The sequence below is a fragment of the Vigna unguiculata genome, chromosome 5, assembly GCF_037176805.1.
Source record: "Vigna unguiculata cultivar grain cowpea cultivar isolate G323 ecotype 2 chromosome 5, ASM3717680v1, whole genome shotgun sequence".
Classification (NCBI taxonomy): Eukaryota; Viridiplantae; Streptophyta; class Magnoliopsida; order Fabales; family Fabaceae; genus Vigna; species Vigna unguiculata.
In genome coordinates, this window is record NC_140796.1 from 39,267,016 (window position 1) to 39,289,149 (window position 22,134).

The 22,134-nt window shown below is 38.8% G+C and overlaps 2 protein-coding genes across 2 annotated transcripts; one reads left to right on the top strand and one right to left on the bottom strand.

Moving 5' to 3' along the window:
• The first annotated feature begins 983 nt into the window (after positions 1-983).
• LOC114184620 (F-box/FBD/LRR-repeat protein At3g14710-like) lies at positions 984-2,597 on the top strand. The gene is made up of 3 exons (XM_028071938.1): positions 984-1,937; positions 2,076-2,210; positions 2,304-2,597. The coding sequence occupies exons 1-3, from the start codon at positions 984-986 to the stop codon at positions 2,595-2,597; spliced, it is 1,383 nt and encodes a 460-aa protein (XP_027927739.1).
• Positions 2,598-4,992: 2,395 nt separating this feature from the next.
• LOC114185791 (O-methyltransferase family protein) lies at positions 4,993-8,525 on the bottom strand. Its single transcript, XM_028073708.2, has 4 exons — positions 8,085-8,525; positions 7,551-7,887; positions 7,407-7,471; positions 4,993-5,571 (listed from the first exon to the last, which is right to left on the bottom strand). Exons 1-4 carry the CDS (start codon positions 8,439-8,441, stop codon positions 5,272-5,274), a joined length of 1,059 nt encoding a protein of 352 aa, XP_027929509.1. The 5' UTR covers positions 8,442-8,525; the 3' UTR covers positions 4,993-5,271.
• Positions 8,526-22,134: the final 13,609 nt, after the last annotated feature.

A 22,134-nucleotide genomic window follows, 5' to 3' on the forward strand; every position in this document is an offset into this window, starting at 1 on the left:
ATCATTAGTTATAATTTTTGACTCACTGAGTCGATACAAAATAAGAAAAAAAAATTAAGAATTTAGTTTTTTCGGTTAATCTACAGTCAAGGAGAATATTATAATCTCTAAATATTAGACCTTTTGTAAAGAACTTAAGACCAATGAAGAATGACGAATGAAAAGACAAAACAAAGTAGGAATGGTGTCTAATATGTTAACGTATGAATTTATTAGTAGAAATTCTCTAATATAATTTTATTTCTACATTTTTATTTATTATTACGTAGCTAATTTTCATTCTTTCTTTTCTTATTTCTTTCTCGTATGAATCCTTATAAAAAAAAGTTGATGGAAACATAACCGTAGGATATCTCTAAGAACGGGGATTTCAAGGGACTTTAAGAAAATGTCAATAATTCCTTTTTAATAAATAAGTCCAAATTGAAGTAAGCAAATCTCTTCAACTCCAAAATTTATATATAACATTTAAAATATCATATATTCTGAAAAATGCAGACAAGGACTGTCTTAAAAAAGAAAGAAAGAAACTTTAAATGCTGGAAGTTTAATATTAAAATCTTAAAGATTAAGAAAAATTAGAATAAGATATGTCCATTGAAATTCACGTAAATGTATTAAAAAATGCAGTAACACTATATTAATGATAGTAACTTTATAACAGACAACTTCATATATACTCTAGAATTTCTTAACTATGATTAACATTTGCCATTATTATTTTCTTTCTTTACCTCAATGCACAAAACCGTTGCTATCATCGGAACTTGACTTATCAAAGGCATATCGGCATAGTAGTAAATGTTCCTTCACCTCCCTTTTCTTTCTCTCTTACCTCTTCACTCTCCCAAGCTTTAAATGCAACACAGTAACAGTACCAATATCATAGAGTTAAGAAAAACGTTCATATATTGCTGCATCTTAGTGACGGAGACAAGTATAAATAAGAAAATTAGAACAGCATTTTTTTCATTGTTAGAAAGATGTCTGGTCCATATATTTACGTTAGGTCAAGCAAGCAAAAGCATTTGAAGAGAACAAAAAATGAAGACAGAATCAGCAAACTTCCGGAATCACTCATAAGTTGCATACTCTCTTTTCTGCCAACCAAAGACGCAGTTGGAACAAGTGTGTTATCCAAGACATGGGTATATCGCTGGACATCCATCACCAAGTTGGACATAGATGATACTTTCTACTCTCCTAAGAAGAAGAACCGAGGAAAACAGAACTTCATCAACTTTTTGTATAGGACACTTCTTCTTACAAAACCATCTAGTTTCTCACTTGTTCTTGTCCACAACCATGATGTGACCCTTTTCAATATTTGGATATCGAATATCTTGATCCAGAGGGTTAAAAATCTTCGTATTGTCACACGTTTTGACATGTCCTTTTCAGCTCAGGCATCTCATTTTCTTTTCGAATCCTTTTGTTTGGAAGAATTGGTGCTGAATATGGTTTCTTGTGCCATTAGAGTTACTAAAACCTACGTTTATTTTGGACAACTAAAACTCCTGAAATTGTCTGGGGTTTTATTTATTTATGACTCTGTCTCAGATTTCAATCTTTGTTTACCAGTTCTAAAAGTGTTTGAAACAACGAATTGCGCTTGGTTAAAAGCAAAACGCGTCACTCTGAAAGTGCCTCTACTTGAAAGCGTTATCATAGTGCAAGACGCCAAGTCCGGGTCTTATGCGACGAATAACTGTGCGATAGAGTTTTCTGCTTCTCATCTGAAAGACTTTACTTATCGTGGCTATGATTACATATCACATTTTTTCAAGCTGCAGGATCCCTCATCGGCTCATAATGCTTCTCTCACTTTAACGGTGAGCCCGTGTGAGAAGAACAAAGATACGATGATAGAGTCCCGTGTCGTTGTGCTTCTCAGACAATTTAGGAAAATGAAATGTCTCAAATTCGATGGTTTGCAGGTAAGCAACCTTCAACTTTTCTCGTTCCCTGTAAAGAGTAATGATATATGAATTGGATTGCATTGCATGTAAAGAGATTCCTGAAGCTTGGTGATTTTTATGGAAAGTCATTACAAAATTGAGTTTTCTTATGTGCAGGAGCTGGGGCAAAGAAGTGTTGCTAATCTACCTTTATTTGGAATGTTGAGCCATTTGGATCTAGGCTCTGTCACTGGTGATGTCTTGTTAGGCTTACTTCTCAAGTCACCGATTCTCAGGACTCTTGTTTTCGAGGTAATAATAACTTCGGCAAACACATTTTAGGTTTTGCTAATTTTGTTACACCCTTTAACGCTTATTGTTTTGACGATCAATTATAATGATCAGGGAATATCTAAATTCGACCAGGAGTTTTTGAACTCTGCTGCTGTGCCGGAATGTTTGACATCTACTCTCCAGGTTGTGAAATTTGGTTCACTGTATGGATTTGAGGATGAACTATGTTTAGCAAAATTTGTGATGGAAAATGGTTTAATGCTGGAGAGGATGAGCTTCTCCATTGGTTATTGGCAGAGGAAATCGAAGGTGATAGAGGAATTTAAACAGAAGCTGTTCTCATATAAGAAAGCTTTCTCTTGTGCTATTATTGAATTTTCACACGATTGGGACGTATTTGAATAGGTCATCCATGTTTTGTGTTTTTGTGTTCTGTGACACTATCTTATATCGTAATATATGTATTTACCCCTATTCAATAAAAAAAAGGTAATTGAAATGGTGTTGATTATGAATTTTGGTGCTAAATAAAGGTGTTAGAGCTGTATTTTTTTTATAGGAAATAATTACAGTATTCCTTTTCTAATTAAATAAATGTCGCTTCATTTTTAAATATGTTAACTATTAATTTCATTTTATAATCTTAATATTCAAATTAAGAATTTTAATTATAAAATATGGTATAAATATGATGTGTAACGACTCAAATTTTGGATTTTTGGTTTAATTATGTCTTTTACTTTTTAAATATCACATTTCAACAATTCATATTTTAAATATTACAAAATTTAAATATTCCGTGAACAATTGGATTCCTAGATATCATTTATGGATGCAATTTTTATTCTCCACTGCACCAGTTGGATTCTGGTTGTTAAAATTCAAATAATTACATGTGATAGAATTTCATATTAATTATTTATAATGTGATATAGGAAAACATTAATCATAGGAGTGTATTTAAAATGGAATTCATATTAAATACTTCAAATCTACCATTTCTTGAGAACATGGTGGATGTTTCAATCTACTTGGTTACAAATGTTTCCTTCTTGCCAAATAGTGATGAAGCTTATTTTTTGTCGGGCTATCTATTTAGCTTAACGTATGCTAACAATCTTGGATGAAATGTGTTTTCTAAACATGGATTTAGAACAAGGAAAAATGTTAATGTGCAAAAGAATTGTGCATTTCTCATACGCATAAGTTATATTCTTTACAATGAAATCTTGTGAAGACTTGTTGAATCAATATGTACATCAATAAAATTATAAATGTTCACAATTTTTCAAGAATCATTTACGGCTAAATTTCTATTGATTCAATTCATTGGCTAGCATTTCATGCTCATGAATTTAGAGGCTATGAGAAAACACCAAAGTGAAGTGATAAAGGTATGTTTCTTAAGATGATTAAACTTCTAACGTTATACAATTAGAAAATCTCAGAGGTTGTGTTAGAAAAATGTTTCATCTATTGCAATATATATATATATATATATATATATATATATATATATTTCATCATATTGAGAAAAGAAAACTTGCATACTTTTTCTAGAAAAGTAAAAAGTTATATTCCGAAAAAAATTGGAGATCCTAAACTTTACATAACTATTGATAACACATGTGATCAATCTAGAAAAGAGGAAATAACTATTTTTCTAGATTTGTATAATGTTGGTAAGATAAAAAGGACGACTTTTTGATATTTTGCATGTTAAGAATATGATAGTGTCACTCTAAAAAAGGAATTATTTATTATTTTCTCTATTATCTTGATTTTTCTAATATCCACGGTCAAGGATATGATGGTGCTTTAGTAATATGAAGGAAGAATGAAATGGATATCGGTTATCATTGTTTAATAATAATCTATATGCATATTATGTGCATTATTTTACTGATAGATTATAATTTGCTTTAGTTGGTGCTTTAAAAGAAGCTTTTCCTATTCAATTTTTTTTTTTTTTTAATTTGGCTTGTATATGTTGTGTATACTTTGGTAAATGTCAGGGTGACTTATAAGTTGTTGAATTAAAAAAAAAAATTCAATTGTTAAAAATGAGTGAACTTAAAATTGGCATTTTAAAACTAGTTGATAATGCTTGCGGAAGATCAAACTTATCATTGATAGATCAATTTATTCTCAAACACTAAAAAAAACAATGCGTAATGCGTATTAGTTTTTAAGTCTATTCCAAGATGAACAAACTTCATAAGTACATTTTAACATCTGTTAATTTCTAAACAAACTTAAATTAATGTTTTAACTTTACTAATTTTTCACATTCGCAAGCCCTTTCCAGAATTACGTTTGGGCACGATGATGGTGGTGCAGTGGTGAGTTTTGTCTGCTCTGAACGGTTAAGCGGCATCAGCTCCACACAACCCTCACATGAATGGCGTCTCTGATTACGAACTCCTCTGCACCAGCAATGATGAACCAGAGCGATTCCAACGTGAGGCGAAGAAGATGGGAGAGGGAAGCGTCTTTAGTGGCACCGACATCGTTTTGGTTGAGAGCAACCGCGATGGAGCTCTGGCCGATGACTCGACGACATGCGATGACTTTAGGCGGTGCCAACTTTGGATGGAGGCAGAAAGTATGGTGATTGTTACTATAGACCCAAAATTAGGGGAAAATCGAAGATGAAGTGGAGGAAGAAGAAGCTAACCCTCACGCATTAAAATACCTTTCGAGTAAAATACCTTCACTACAAGATAATGCACACTTTAAAATACCTTTCGAGTCTTCAAATTAAGTTTACTCATAAGAATCTAAAACTTTTCGTCTGAACTTATAGAAATAACAAATTAACATAAATAAAAGGATAACTTTTGAACAGATAGTTATTTAACTCTAGGCTACTACCATGTCTTTACTCTGTTTCTTATTTTTTAAGACAAATGGTAGGGTACTCTTGTGAACTTGGCCTTTCCCCTATACCACAATCAATATCTAACAATCTCTGCCCTAATCCTCGAAGCAACTCAGTTGTAATATCACAAGACCACTACCACTTAACTCAGTCTACAGAACAAGGCCCTTGAAACAGAGAAGAATGGTTGGCTTAATTTCATTTCTGAAACTCAAGAACAGTGTAAAAATGGTCAACATTGAAGGCTCTGAAATGAGGGAAACCTGCATCAATGGCTAACAGCCTGAACTGTTCTTCAGTCCTGTGCTTCCCCTTAGCTCTGTAGATTGTCATCACAAAAATGTCACCCTCAAGCAACGCCCTCGTTCTGTGGCTCTCATCAGAGTGCTCTGGCAGCACTGGCTCACAAGCTATCAGTTTCCCTCCCTCAGGAAGTGCCTTGTGACAGTTCCGCATTATCTGCTTTATTTCCTCGTCCGTCCATGTTGTTAGCACCCACTGCCATACAATGTCCAATATATTATTCACCAAAACTATAATAGATGTCATTAATGCACAACAATGTTTACAGTGAGAAAGACCAGTCATTAAATCCTGCCAAAGCTCTCAAAATCTACTAATCACTAGACAAATTTTTACACACAACATGAATCTGCATATTGTTCGTTACAAATAAATCTTTCCTGTAACATGTTTGTTAGGAATTTAAGGTGAATACATCGGATAAAAAGTAAGATGAATAATTTATTTAAGTATTGCAGCAATCCATCCTAATATATATTTTTTTATTATTCATAATTAGTGCTATGTAAGAAATATAGTAAAAATAAGTTATGTTTTATAATGCTTGTAATAAAATAAAGTAAAGAGAACGAGGGTTACGAATGAGTTAATAATTGTAAGATTAATTAAATCTTTTATCCATACCAACGTTATCAGTTGTATATATGTAGTGAATATATATATATATATATATATATATATATATATATATATATATATATATATATATATATATATATATATATATATCCCTACCCTACGAATGAGTTATATATATTGCGTCTCCATTATACTTTATGGCGTTAGTACCTAAAAACCGTAATATTTTTTTAACAAAAAGACCTCAATATTATGCCCATAAGACAACTCTAATAAAAAAAATCATAACTACATCTTAAACTTAAGATGAAAATTGTTTTTCGTGAGGAAAAACCAGTCATTTTAATTTTATAAGTTAATTTTATTTTTATATGAAATTTCAGATAGGATATTTTAAAATAATTAATTTTATAATTTTCTAACTCATAAATTACAAATTCCTTTAATTAATTAACAATTTTATTTATTATTTCTTTTTTTTTATTAGATTTAATTTCTTTCTTTTATTAGATTTAATTTTTTTTTTATATATTATATGATGACAGGTAAAAGTTATATAAAAATATAAAAATTACATATAATAAAAATTGTAAAAAATACATGTAATGCAATATTAATTTCAAATTAAAAAATAAAAAATTTAATTTAATCAATATTAAAAAGTTTAAATAAAATAGTATTTACAAATAAAAAAAACATATACAATTTTTCCCTATTAAATATCAAATAACACGAGTACATCATTTTCCACTAAATAATGGGTTAATCTATGTTCCAACTTTTGTATTTTGAAAATAAATGATAAAATATAGCAGATATAAATAATATAAAATTACCATTTTCAGAGTTCAGGCAAAAGTGACCGTAATTAGGCATACTTTGTTTAATTTTACCGGTGACCCAAGTATACATACTTTGTTTAATTTTACGAGGAGATCGGCACGAGAATGATACAATACTACTTTGTTTTGTCTGGTCAGTGAGTAGTTAACATCTTTCTTTTCTCTTTCTAGACATTTTTTTGTGAGACAAGCTAACCCACCAACCGCTATTATCTACTATCAGAAAGAAAAAGAAATAATATATATATATATATATATGAAATTGGAAGTGATACCGTAATCAGTCATATCTATTAATTAATTATAACAAGTATTATAAATTTTATTTTTAGTATAATAGAAAGATATCATCTTAATATACTAATTTTAATTTTATTTAAGTTCTAATAATGATTAATATAATTAAATTTTGGTTAAAATTTTTAAATATTAAATGTATGTATTAAAATAGATCAATGAATCTTAAAATAAAATTCTGTTATGTTTTATAAACTTATTTAAGACCAAACAATTGTCTTAATCAATAAAGTTTTCTATACTAAGATTACAATTTAAGATTAAAAGTTAATCCTAAATAAATTAAAATAAAGTAGTGAGCAGTGGACTGACCTTCATGAAGATAGCGTCTCCTTGGGGAATAGATTTGAACATGTCACCACCCACATGGGTTACATCTACAGATGAATGAGTCGATGATATTAATCACATGTGGTCACAACAATTTCATAAAACAAGAACCTAACAGTGACTCACATGGGGTTGGTGGTGCTTTGGCCACAACTTCAGGGAGATCGAAGTTGATCCCCTCCTTGATGGTGGGGTGTTTCTGCAGGATCATGCGGAGGCAGTCACCGCCACTACCACCCACGTCCACCAGCCTCTCCACACCTTGGAAGCCATCGTAGCCCTCCAACATGGCCTTAATAAAGGGCACTGACACCCCTGACATGGCCTTCACCATCAGCTCGTTCATCTCTTCCTTCTTCAGATAATACCCATACGCTCCCTCTCCGTTCGCCCTCTCGAACGGCTCCTTCGTAGGGTCCACCACTGCCTCGTGCACCAATGGCCACGCTCGCATCAGCGCGTCCTATCAACACAACTACATCACTCACATGAGTCATTATTTTTAATATTCATTTTCTTTTATTGGTAGACCTCTTCAACTTAAATTAATTGATAAACATTTCCCTAAAATATTAAAATTCGTTTTCATAAGGACATTTGTACTAAAAATCAGGCGTCACCAACAAATTTAATTAGAAAAAAACTCTTCAAAAATCGGACCTGGTGGTGTTGGAGAACGTAAGCCCCGTAGGAGAGGCCTTGCTCGTCGGTGACAAGCGTTTTGCCGACGTCGGTGAGGGAGTACTTGCGTTCGCCGGCGTCGATGTGCTCGTGGAAGACGCCGTAGCTGGTGAGGATGCGGAGGAGGCGCTGGAGGTTCTCGGCGTCGCCGGCGGGGAGGATGCGGGGGAGGATCTGGGCGGCGGAGATGGGGGTGTTGGCGCCGGCGTTCCAGATGGCGTCGGCAACGTTGAGGCGAACGACGGCGTTTAGGGCCATCGGAACGCTTATCATGTTGGCCAGTTCCATGATTACGAGCTTCGCTTGCTTTCGCGAATCCGTGCCTTCCTCTTCCATCTTCTTCTTATTGATGTTGTTGTTGCAGAGTTTTGGAGTTTGTGAGAAGAGGAAGCGATGTGGAAGGGATTTATAGGCGAAAGAATGCTACCTAACCAGTAAGGAGTGATAGTGAAATGGAAAAAGGTTAAAAACGTGACTCTGTAAGGACGTGATGCAAATAATTTATTATCACTGGGCTGTATCACATGACTGCATCTTCATTTTTTTTTTTACCTTTAAAAGTTAAAATATTAGCAACATTAACTTTATAATTTATTAAGAATAGCGAACATCGTTACTTGGCGCAGGTTCCATTTTTTATTTTTCATCAAAATTAAAATTAAGATCGATAATATGTATTAAAATAATTATTAATATAAAATTAAAAAATAAAATATGTATACAGTTCTTTTAAATAATAATTTAAAATATTTTTTTTCAAATAACAATTAAAAATAAATTATTTATAAAATAATTAAGAATAAAGTTAGAATAATGAAATATAAAAAAAATATATTATATTTTTTATATATTGTTGTAGATTATTTAATCATAACAATTTAATTTTTTATGAATATATTATTTTTAGTTGTTGTAAATACAACTTTTAATTGATATTTTAATTCAAAGCAATACTTGATTAAGGATGGAATTTCTTAAAAGGTCAAAACTAGTTGTTTTAAGATTGAAAAAGTAATTCATTAAAAAGCTTATTACATGTACCAATTATATACATCGATTTCTTTTTATGTTTACTTTAATCGGCTATAAAAACTAAGAACCCAAATTGGTTTGGAATTTTTCCAAATATTCATATTTAAATTCCTTATACATAATCATTTTATTGACCTTTTAGGTATTTACTATTTATCAATTACTTAATTAATCTAATTTATTTTTATGACATTTGTCCAAAACTTTGGTTATGTGGTTATTTGATCATTTAAGACCATTGTGTTCAAAAACTATCTGAATTGACATATTTAGCCTCAATATATATGATCTTTGTTTATTTTGAGAAGTGGTATTTTTGGTTTTTTCTTCTCTCGCTACTTTGGTAATTTTTTAAGGCACTAGCAAAGTAGTTTATGGACGTGGTGTGTTCCTGCAGAGAACAAACAAGATAAGTTAGGCACAAGCGTCACTTTACCCATGTAGTCTATTATCTCCTCAGTTGGCCTCTTCTCGGTTGGTACATGTCGATTTGGACCCAGGAGGGGTTACCTGCAGAAGGGACTCCAAAGCTCAAGTGAGTCAAAACTCTCAAAAGGTCAAATCAGTGATTAATGAATGCATACCTTTAATTAATGGGGTCCACATGTATTTATAGAGTATTAATTATGTCTGGTTATGGCATGGGCCGGGCCCTGGTTTGAGCCTCAATTTAGGCTGTAAGTGGACCTGGGCCTTGGCCCAAGCCCTTAGTTCGACTATTGTGGGCTCATTGGATGGCATAAGGGATTTCATTTTGCTAAGTCTTTAGGAGCGGTCTGATCCGGTTACTCCTCAACTTGTCGAATGTCGTCCTTGGCCGCACACTGTCCTAGGTTGGCCGTTTTGTTGTTAGCTTATCCTTCGTTCAATTACGAGTTTAAGTCCATGCCGGCCCAAGTCGTGTACTTGGGTTGTTTCCGGCATATACGTAAGGGTTGTCATTTATATGGTTAAGTTGACCAAGTCCAGTACACTAGTCCCCCAGCCTTTGCCGATACGATGTGTTGGTGAAGGATGATATGTATTGATGTGCTAGTCGAGATCGGCTAGGTGTGATACACCAGTCCCCCAGCCTTTAAGTGTGATGAACAATGTTAAGGCTAAAAGAGGCGAAGAGGTTTGTGGCAGGTGAAAAGGTTTGTGGCAGTTGAAAAGGTTTGTGGAAGGTGAAAGGGCGTTAGAAGGCTGACTTAGGGAGGTTTGGCGCCGCCATTTTGGTACTTTGTGATGATTGAAAAGAGATATGTTTTTGGCGGGAAAGGGTTATGACGCTTGAAATTCGTGTGTATAAATGAAGATGATGTTGGCAGTTCATTCACTTTGTCTCATTTGCAAAAAATTCGTTTGCGTGCATTTAGAGCTGTCTGATATCTTCTCTTCCTCCTCCGTCATCTTTTCTAAAGAAATCAGGTATGTCTAGTAGTGGCGATAGGTTTTCGTTGTCAGATTCGGGTAGTGAGCGGTATAGGGATAGCGGGAGTAGTCGAGATGATAACAACGATAGGGAAGAAATGGGTAGTGTAGGGAGAATCCCAATGGAGAGGGTGGTTGAAATTAGGGAAGATCCGCCCGAGGAGCTAGCGGAGAGTAATTGGCCGGTGAAGATCAGATACGAATGGGTAGCGACAGATGTACGGACTCAGCGATCGTTGTTTCGATGGTCGTGTTTGTTAAAGTCGTGGTTGAATTGTACACCTATTTTCGAAAAGGGGGCGCGAGGGGACATAATTGCTCCAGAGCGGGTTACTGCTGTTGAATGCGTGTGCCATGGCCGAGAAGGAGCAGCCGAAGAATTCTTCTACATGTATATGTGCCACTTCTCACAGCTGCACATCCGACTACCATTCGACGAATTCACTATGGGAGTACTGCGATTGTTGAACGTTGCCCCTACTCAGTTTCATCCGAACAGCTGGGCGTACTTGCAAGCTTTCATATTATTGTGCATGGCGCTGTACTTGGAACCGTCTCCTCGAGCGTTCCTATACTTTTTTGTCACGAGGCCGAAGAGTCCGATAACATGGTTGTCGTTAATCAGCCAGCCTGGTCTCAACAAATTGGAGGCCTTCACTCAGTCATTCAAGCATTTCAAAGATGGGTTCTTCAAAGTTGTAGTAAAACCAGCTGGTCGATCACATTTCTATACTGCTGATGGTAATACTAAATTCCCGTTCTTCTGGACCGGCAACCCTTGGAGATATAAGGTGATTTCGAGGGAAGATCTATCGGTGGGTGAGAAGGATGTGGTGGATACTTTGATGCAATTTAGCGATAAGATGCCCACTAAGGGCTTAGTTAGGGTGTATAATTCAGTTCACCCCATTATAGATATTAAAGGTATTTTTTTGTAACTTTGAGCATTGTTATTGGTTGGAGTATTTTGACGATTTGTGTGTTGTGTACTTCAGGGCATATGGCGCAACTTGGGAAGAAGAACTTGACACTTTTCCAAACCCTTCGTAAGGAGAAGGCGGTGAAGGCTAAAGCTGCCGGGAACACTATGGTTCCCAATTTGCAAGATTCGCTAGTAGACGTCCACGTGCATGGAGGTACAAAAAGGAAAGCGGAGTTGCCTATTAGGCCGGGCAAGGGCAAAAGACGTGAAGAAAGTGCGAGCTGCTGTGATAGGAGCAGGCTCGGCCAATGGGGTGAAGGGGCCGAAAGCTGGGTTGATTGAGCTTCCGAAAACTACTGTTAGGAAAGACATTGAGATTAATGTGCCGGAATCACTGATAAATTCAATTGACAATATGGAGCCAAAAGCTTTGGTGAAGGCCATGGTTGAATTTAGCAGCAAGACCTTGTTGCTTAGTCAGCGTGTGGGATCGTTATACGAATGAGAGCTGAAGGAAGGAAGTCGGACCAAGGTGGAAGAGTTGCAGGAGAAAGTTGATAAGGACGATGAAGAGAAGGAAGCTTGGAAGAAGGATAAGGAGGAGTGGGAAGTGGAAAGGAAGAGGCACGCTACGTGGAGGGTACAATGCCTTGATTCTGAAGAAAAGCTGAAGGGCAGGATTGTAGAGCTTGAGGCCGACTATGACGATATCAAAGAAAAACACGACGGGATGGAGGGTGAACTAGAGGACTTAAAGAGCTGCATAATTCAAGAACACATCAATGGCTTTCAGAAGGGGATTCGTCAAGCGTCATTTTTTTTTATGAGAATGTTAACAGTAATGACGCTAGGTTTGATGTCAATAAAGATGTCATTGATGGTGTGCTTATAGACGAAGCGAAATCTAGCCCAGAAGGGGATGGGGTGAAGGATACGGTCGATGCTTATGTTGGCGATAACGAGGTGGTGACGGAAGAGGCCGAGCAGAAAGAGGCTTAGTATTTTCAATTTGATATTTCCAATTTGGTTTAATTATTCTAAGTCTGTAATAACTCGTACATTGCTTTATTTTGATGTTTGATATGAATGCCGGTTACTTCCTGGTTAATTGCTCGTTCTATTTGTGCATGTATGAGATGTTTGTTTGCATGTCGTGTGTGACGGTGTTCGACCCAGGCCGCTTACTTGTGGTAAGGGTGGAAAACTTAAACGTATTAACATCAAGTTAAGGGTGTTCGACCCAGGCCGCTTACTTGTGGTAAGGGTGGGGAACTTAAACGTATTAACATCAAGTTAAGGGTGTTCGACCCAGGCCGCTTACTTATGGTAAGGGTGGGGAACTTAAACGAATTAACATCATGTTGAGGGTGTTCGACCCAGGCCACTTACTTGTGGTAAGAGTGAGAAACTTAAACGAATTAACATCAAGTTGAGGGTGTTCGACCCAGGCCGCTTACTTGTGGTAAGGCTGGGGAACTTAAACGAATATGAGAGTAAAAACATAGGAAAGTTGTATAGTTGAGAACCCTTCATTTTATTTATTGAATATGGGGTGCCTCGTTAAAACCCCACTGGCCAAAACCCTCGTTAGGGAAAAAAGATCAGGTGAGGAAAAAGAGTACACCCAGGGTTACAAGTATTCGACTTAATGCAGTATACATTTAACTAAAATAGAATTTGAGGTGGGACACGTTCCAAGTGTTGGGTATCTCTTCCCCAGATAGATGTTCAAGGCGATAAGCTCCTCCTCCTCTGTCTTCACGTATGCGGTATGGGCCGTCCCAATTGGCGGAGAACTTGCCATCCTTCTTGCTTGCACTGCTGGCCATTCTCCATACTAAGTCCCCGATTGCGAATGATCGTGGACATAGGTTTGCGTTATACTTTCTGGCAACTCGTCGTTTGGCAGCTAAATTGCGTATCTGGGCTATTTCTCTGAGTTCGGGTAGGAGGTCGAGATGCGTGGCCATGTTTTGGTGGTTGTGGGTTGGGTCGTATAGTTCTCGGCGCAGCGAGGGTTCGCCAATCTCAACCGATATCATGACGTCTACACCGTACTAGGCTGAATGGGGATTCGTTTGTTAATGATTGAGGGGTGCACCTGTAAGCCCATAGCACTTATACTAACTCTTCGGGCCATCGGCCTTTGGTGCTATCTAATCTCTTGCGCAGTTCCACTAGGATAACTTTATTGGCCGCCTTTGCTTGTCCATTAGTTTGTGGATGTTCTACAGAACTTGTGATGTGTTTGATGCCCAGGCCAGTGTAGAACTTGGCTAGCTCCTTATCTATAAATTGTCGGCCATTGAACTTGCTGGGCCGTGATGGTGGTTAGCGGCTTGGCTTCTATCCATTTGATGAAGTAGTCGACGGCTACAATCAGGAATTTCACTTGGCCATTGCCGGGTGAGAAGGGGCCGAGGATATCCATTCTCCATTTAGCGAATGGCCATGGGGATAGTATGTGGTGTAGTTGTTCTTGCTTCTGGTGGATGAGGTTGCCATGTTTTTGGCATGGTTTGCACTTTCTGACATAATCCTGGCAGTCTGCTTCTATAGTCGGCCAAAAGTATCTGGCTCTAAGGACTCTTGTAGTAATGGTACGTGCGCTGGAATGGTAGCCGCAAATGCCTTCGTGTAGCTCTTTAATGATATATTGCGCTTGCTCTGTCGTGACACATTTAAGGAGAGGTTGGCTGTATCCGCGCTTGTAAAGGTCATCGTCTATCATGGTATACCTGGCGGCCTTAGCTAGCCAAGTTTTGTCCGCATCTTTTGGGGGGTTGTCGGTTTTTAGGTATTGGATATAGGGGGTGGTCCAGTTATGGTTTTGGGGAGGGGTGATGCTGTCAGTTGGGGTGTAGGTTAGGTTTTGGCAGGTATTTGTGATGGAGGGTGTAGATAATGTTTGTTGTAGTAGAGATCGGTGGCGGCTTTTCAATTTGGTGCTGGCTAATTTTGAGAGGATGTTGGCTCTAATGTTGTCGGTTCTTGGGATATGTTCGATACAGACTCGTTCGAAGGCAGATTGTATGACTGCGTGGACTAGGTGGTAATACTGTAGAAGGATGGGGTCTTTAATTTGGAACTCATCGTTTAGGTGCCCTACAGTAAGTTTGGAGTCGGTCTTACATGTTAACATCTTGACACCAACTTCGCGAGCAAGAGAAAGGCCAGCGAGGATAGCTTCGTATTCGGCCTGGTTGTTTGATGTTTTGAAGGCAAAATGGAGGGACTTTTCGATGAGGATGTCGTTGGGTCCTTCTAACAGATGCCAGCACCGACACCTTTTAGATTTGAGGAACCATCTACATGAAGCGTCCACTAGTCCTCTGTGGGTGTGTGTTGGAGGTCATTGACAAAATCTAAAAGACATTGGGCTTTAATGGGACCATGGGGTTCGTAGCGAATGTTGAATTCCGACAGCTCGACGACCCAGGATGACATCTGTCCGGCTAGATATGGTTTTTGCAATATTTTTTGGATTGGGTAGTCGGTTTTGATGGTGATGCTGTGGTTTTGGAAGTATGGGCGTAGGCGGCGGGCTGCGTGGACTAAGGATAGGGCCATCTTCTCCACCATTTGATATCTGGTTTCAGGATCTTGCAGCGTTCTGCTAACGAAGTAGACATGATGCTGTGTGTCTTCTATTTCTTGGACGAGCGCGGCATTGACAGTGTGGTCGGTGGCTGTGATGTATACAAGGAGGGGTTGGCGAGTGTCCGATTTGTGGAGGATAGGTGGTGAGGTCAGGGTTGTTTTCAGTTTTTGGAAGATTTGTTCACAATCGTCAGTCCACGTGAACCGGGTGGATTTCTTTAGGAGTTGGACGATGGGTTGGGTTTGTTCGGCCAGTTTGGGTAGGAAGTGGGAAATGGCTGTGAGGCGGCCTATGAGGCGTTGAACCTCTTTGATGGTAGTGGGACTGCGCATCTCGATAATGGCCTTGCATTTTTCGGGATTGGCTTCTATGCCGCGTTGGGTCAACATAAACCCAAGAAATTTACCACGATCGACGCCGAATACACATTTGTCAGGGTTAAGGCGAAGGTTGTATTGGCGTAGCGCAGAGAAGACAGCCGAGAGGCCTTCGGCATGTTGGTGGTGGCTTGGAGACTTGACAACCATGTCGTCAACATATACTTCGACACATTGTCCCATTAGATGACTAAATACCTTGTCCATTAGCCGTTGGTAGGTTGCTCCAGCGTTCTTAAGACCAAAAGGCATAACTCTATAGAAGTAGTTGGCATCGTCCGTGATGAAGGCGGTCTTGTGCATGTCAGATATGGCTATGGGGATTTGGTTGTACCCAGAATATGTATCCAAAAAGCTAAGCACCTTATTCCCTGCCGCGCCGTCAACAAGTCGGTCGATATTGGGTAAGGGGTAGGTATCGCGAGGGCAGACCTTGTTCAGATCCATGTAGTCTACACACATCCGTCATTTGCCGTTGGCTTTCTTCACCAAGACTACGTTAGAAAGCTAAGTGGTGTACTGAGCTTCTTCTATGAATCCTGCATTCAGTAACTTGTCGGCCTCAACCGTAGCCGCTAGTCGGCATTCTTCGCCAAGTTAGCGTTTCTCCTAGTATACGTATCAAACTTCTTTGTAGATGGATAGTTTGTGGGATGCCACTAGATGGTCCACCCCAGGTAGGTCAGCGGCTGACCAGGCGAAAAGGTCTGTGTTGCTAGTGAGGATGGGTGTGATGATGGCACGCTCATCAGAGTTCAAATCGGTGCCTAGGTTGATAGAGTGGCCGTTGGGAAGCTCTAGAGGGGAGGTCTCCTCAACTGGTTCGAGACGAACATCCCGGCCTACTCTGGGGTCTAGATCATCGCCTGACAGGGCGATGCCGGAGCCAAGTGGTCGCTCAATGTGGTTGGTTTGTTGAATTGGGAGCTGTGGGCGCAGGCTGGCCATGTAGCACTCACATGCCAAGCGCTGGTCGTAGTGGATGGTGAGGATGTCACCGAAAGGAGAAGGGAACTTCATGGACAAGTGAGGGGTGGAGATGACAATGCCCAGGGTGTAGAGGGAAGGACGACCCAGGAGGACATTGTAGGATGTTGGCGCGTCGACGATAAGGAAGCGGATTGGAATGGTTTTGGTTTGGGTTCCCTCACGAAAGACGGTGTGGAGGTCGATGTAGCCGCGGGTGGATACTTGATCGCCAGAAAAGCCCTAGATCGGTTCATCATACGAGACCATAGCGGTGTCTGAAAGTTGGAGTTTTTGGTAGGTGGCCCAATAAAGGATGTCAACGGAGCTGCCTTGGTCGACAAGGACTTTCTTAACGGCGTAGTTTTCGATTTCAACAGTGATGACCATGGGGTCATCTTGTTGATGGTCGAGGTCATGAAATTCGTCATCTGTGAAGATGATGGGAGGTATGCGGCGTCTCTGGTGGGAATGGGTGATATGGTTGATGGATTGGATATGGCAGAGGTGTTTCTTTCTAGCAGAAGAGGTGGATCCTCCACTAGCAAAGCCACCAGAGATGGTGTTAATGGTGCCACGTAGATGAAACGGCGAAAGTGACCAGCACGGACCAGTTCTTCTATCTTATCCTAGAGTGCTTTGCAGTCTTCTGTAGTGTGGCCATGATTGCGGTGGTAGCGGCAATATTTGGTCATATCAGCGTTAGGAGGTGTGGTTGTCTTGCGTGGTGGAGGGATGAGGTCAGCTTGTAGGGTCTCATCGAGGATGCGGGAGCGGGCTATGGTAAGAGGGGCATATCTGGTGAAGCGAGGTTGGTGGGGCTCGCGTGGGCGGGTATCAGAGCGGGGAGGTTGCGGGGTAGGGTTGGCGGTGGTGGCTGCATAGTCGTTAAAAAATTTGGTATGGAGGGTTTGCATCTTCTCCATGCGGACATAGTCGGTCGCGCGCAATTTAAGTTCGTGCATAGAGGCAGGTGGGTGGAGGTAGACATTGTTGGCGAAGGGGCCGGGTTGTAGGGTAAGTGCCATGCACTGGAGGATCATCTCTTGGTTGAGGTGTGGGGTGCGAAGAGCTGCCTTACTGAAGCGAATGCTCTGAGTGGTTCGCCTTGTTCCTGTCTAATGCCCAGGAGGGAGATTGTGGTAGTTTGGTGTGGACGACTGCCAGCAAAATGGGTGGAGAACATGTGTGAAAGAACGTCAAAGTTGTCGATGGAGTAAGGTGGAAGGGTTGTGAACCATTCCAGAGCAGGGCCCTTGAGGGTGGTGGGGAAGGCTTTGCAGAAGACTGCGTCTTGGGACGTGTATAGGGCGACATGGGTGATGTACACTTTGAGGTGCTCGTCAAGGTCGGTTTCGCCAGTATAGCAGTCCAAAGTGAAGGGTTCAAATTGGGCAGGTAGAGGGGTGTTGGCGATAAATTCGGTGAAAGGGTGAAGACGTTTGGGCTGGTGGGGAAGGAGCAGATGAGGTGGGATGGGATGGTTGATCATAACAGGGAAGGTGGAGGTAAGGTTGTGAGGGGGGATATGGGTTGTTGGGAGGTATTGCGGGTTGTATGGTGGAACATGTGTGGTGTGTAGGGTGGTGGGTATGTTGTAGGGGATCTGGGTGGTAGGGAGAATAACGGCAGGGGTTGGGGTTGTGGTATTCCCTGGTTGAGTGGGGTGGGTGGAGGGAATGGGTGTTTGTTGGGTGGTGGTGAAGGTGTGAGGGGTGGGGTTGTATTCACTTTCCTCCTCTGTGGGCTGGAAGGCTGGGGACCTTGTAGCCTCAGAGGCTTCCTTGGCCTTTCCCTTCAGGGTAGGATCAACTTTGATCTTTCGCCTAAGGCGAGAGTTCTCTTGCCGCAGCGCCTCTATCTCATCAGCGCTGCGTTTCTTCAGATCTGTCAGCTCTTATTGCATCTTCGCTTGGCCGTCCAGGATGGCGGCTAAGTCAGGGGTGATGCCAACAGGTCCTGAGGGACCAACATCCACCTGCTTGTTCACTCCAGCTCTATTGCGGGTGGAAACCATCTTCGGAGAAAAACGGGTACTAAAGGTGCTCGTCTCGTGCCCCACGGTGGGCACCAATTGTTCCCGCAGAGAACAAACAAGATAAGTTAGGCACAAGCGTCACCTTACCCATGTAGTCCGCTATCTCTCCAGTTGGCCTCTTCCCGGTTGGTACATGTCGGTTTGGACCCAGGAGGGGTTACCTACAGAAGGGACTCCGAAGCTCAAGTGAGTCAAAACTCTTAAAAGGTCAAATCAGTGATTAATGAATGCGTTCTGATTTTTATTTGTGTTCCTGCAGAGAACAAACAAGATTAGTTAGGTACAAGTGTCACCTTACCCATGTAGTCCGCTATCTCCTCAGTTGGCCTCTTCCTGGTTGGTACATGTCGGTTTGGACCCAAGAGGGGTTACCTACAGAAGGAACATGGTGCAAAGGTTGTTAACTCTTTGACAAGTGTATTAATTCATTAGAAGTAGTAAAATAGAAATTTAAGTGTTGTTTTACTAAGGAATTTGTGTTTGTTTGTCTAATTATAATTATTCATGAACCATAATAATGCAATATTTCCTACATAATGTCTCTATCTTGCTCAAACATCCACATCATAAGCATACTAGCCCTAATTCCTTAGAAGCAAGTTCTAAGTCAATGTGTCAAAACATCAATTCCTTAACTATTTTAACACAAGACTTGCATCAAGATTCGATGTCTAGTGACCAAGAGATTATGTCTATTCCTCGAACCCAATATCATTGTTGTTCTATCAAAGGTTAAGTTCAGATTCATTTCCAATGATTAGATACAACCAAATAGCAAAGATTTCCATCATGCACATGAATAATTGAGATAAAACATATGAATAAAGATAGAGATTATATTGCATAGGAAAATTACAAAAAGTACAAGTTCATTACATCTAACCCCAATGAAAGAGGAGTTTAGTCACTCCGAAGCATCTAGAGCACAAAAGTTGGATGAAATCGATGGAATGAATAAATTTATTTTCAGAAAAAAAATAAACAAATGTTTTTCCATTAATGGTAAATAAAAAAAGATGAAATAAAAATTTCTTCAAAGATTTTCAAACTTTAATTTTAGCAAAAAAAAAAAAAAAGAGATGAATAAAAAAGAAAAAAAAATAAAGAAAAGCCCAATTTGTTTTTAATTATCGCATCCCTTCTCATGAGCCCAATTTGTTTTTCTTTTGATTTGTGAATTCTCAATTTTATTATATGTTGTTTTAATATTGTACATGTTTTTTTTTACACATAACTTTGGCACTTTCTATTAGATACCATTTACACATATTTTACTCTAAAACTTAAAAAATATTTTTCCTTATTTCTTGTAGTGTATGCCCGGCCGCTCGCATTGCGTGACACTCATTTTCCAAATTTCTTTTTTTTAAAACAAATATATATATATATATATATATATATATATATATATATATATATATATATATATAAAGAACCAAAAATAAAAAATAATTTCTTTGTTTACGTTTTGTGTTTGTTCGGCCGTTTGCGTCGCATGCCACCTATTTGCAAATAATTGAAAATATCAAAAGAATATAAAAAGGTTTTCAAAATTATAAAAAATAAAAATAAGATCTTTTCTCAAATAGGTTTTTAATAAAGAACTACGTAACCATGATTCTCCATTATAAATGTAAATGGAGATACTTAGGAGCGATGATCAATCCATGTCGGGCCTAAAAACCTAAAAAAATATTTTTGTTTCTTTTGTACATCATTTTATTATTATTTTTAGGGAAAATAAACATTTTGAAAAATTGACATCCTTTTGCACTATCTTAGGATGGGCGTTGTGGGGTGCTAATACCTTCTCTATGTGTAATCGATTCTTGAACGCAAAATATGATTTTTTGCATAGCTTATCTTATTTTTGTGGTTTTTCATAGTTTCCCATAATAATTATGGTGGTGACTCTAAACTCTATTTTTTCCAAATATCTATTTTTGGTTCGTCGTCCCATCGGAATTTCAGTTGCGACAGATGACGACTCCACTAGGGGCGCTAGAGAATCCGACCATTTATTTGGATGTGCAAAATTGATGTGATTTTTCTTCATAGTTTTTTTTCCTTTTTTTTCTTTTTAGGAATGTATATTCTTGTCTCTTTTTAATATTTGGAATAGTTGTATGTGTATGTTCTTTGGTATGTGGAACGATTGTCAGGTGTGGGTTTAGGTATACATTGCATTCTCCCTTCACATATACATTTTTGTTCAATACATGAGTGGGGCCCTATATCCGGGTCTGAGTTGCTTAGAATTAGAGGGGATTGTGTAGCAATGCCACAGTGTGATGGACGTCCTTGGTGTAGGAGAGGAAAAAGATCCATGGAAGACACCAAAAAGAAGATGAAATGTAGTGGAAATGAAGATAAGAGCAAGAAGAGCTCTAGGCAATGGAGGTTTTTGGTGAAGATGAAGAGTAGAAGTGGAGCTATGGTATGGAAGGTGGCTAGAGGAGATGAAGGAGAAGGTTAGCCATGTGTGCTCTCAAAATAATAGAAGAGTGGAGTGATCTCAACACAAACATTCTATTAGAAATTTCAAGAGTTAAAATGTACAAATGGTCTACTTTTGGCTTTTATATGTGAGCCTAAAAGCTAGACTAATTCTTTGCCCTTAGATCAAGCTTGGAGGAGAAGCTTTAATCATCACCCTTGGATGGTGGCTTGGAGAAGGAGGCATCTTCCTAGCCTTTGGATGAAGACTTGGAAAAGAAGACACTCTCTTAAGCCTTGGATGAAGGAGGCACATGGGTGGAGTGTGGACTTGGCTCCATGGAATGCATGATCCATGAGGTGTAGGAAGGAATGTTGACTTCCACTTAGTCCACCTTTGACCTTTGGTAACTCATGGCCAAATCTCCTATTGGGCTTAGTCAAGCCCAACTTTATCAATTTAACTACACATTGTTTGACTTATTATTCTAGAAAAACAAGACCTAAACAATGGCCCAATTTAAATCTATACTACTTCCTTCATGCATCATCTCATATTTTAGAGATTTCTTTAGCCCATGTGAATAATGTAAAAAGCCCATGATTGACTTGATCATCTTGTGAGAGGCCCATGTGAATCTTTCTCATCATGCTTCTAGTGATTGGTCCTTGATGTGGGCTTGGGCTTGTTGATGCACTTGAGCTTAGGCTTGTTGGGGTCACATCACGGTGGATGTACTTCCCAAGTGGTCATTGTGAGAACCCCAACTAGAGTTTGTTTGCTTCATTGGTACTCCTACTTCTTGTTGTTTATCAACTATCATGGGAAATGTCGTGAAGTGGGCCATAACACTAGTGACCTGGATCTTTAGGTATTAGGGAACTATCCTTGAGAGTACATAGACTTTGCCTTAGAACTTTAAGCGTCGAACTTTTGTAACATTAAAACACAAAAGGGAGACTATTTACGTCCTTTACCCTCACCTTTTCTTGTATATAGTAATAAATCCATCACAATTTTTATCATCACACCATTAAAAAAAAATAAAAAATGCCTCTTAAGGTATAAGCATACATTTCATTAGCATATCACATGAATAAGTGCCCTGCGATGCACAACCATGCATTCTCATTTTGTGGTCATTCATAGTACCCTGTCATAGTTTCAAACACATAGCATGCATATGCGTAATAAAACAAAAAAATTGCACTACATTGAATTCAAATTGTTTCCTATTTATCAC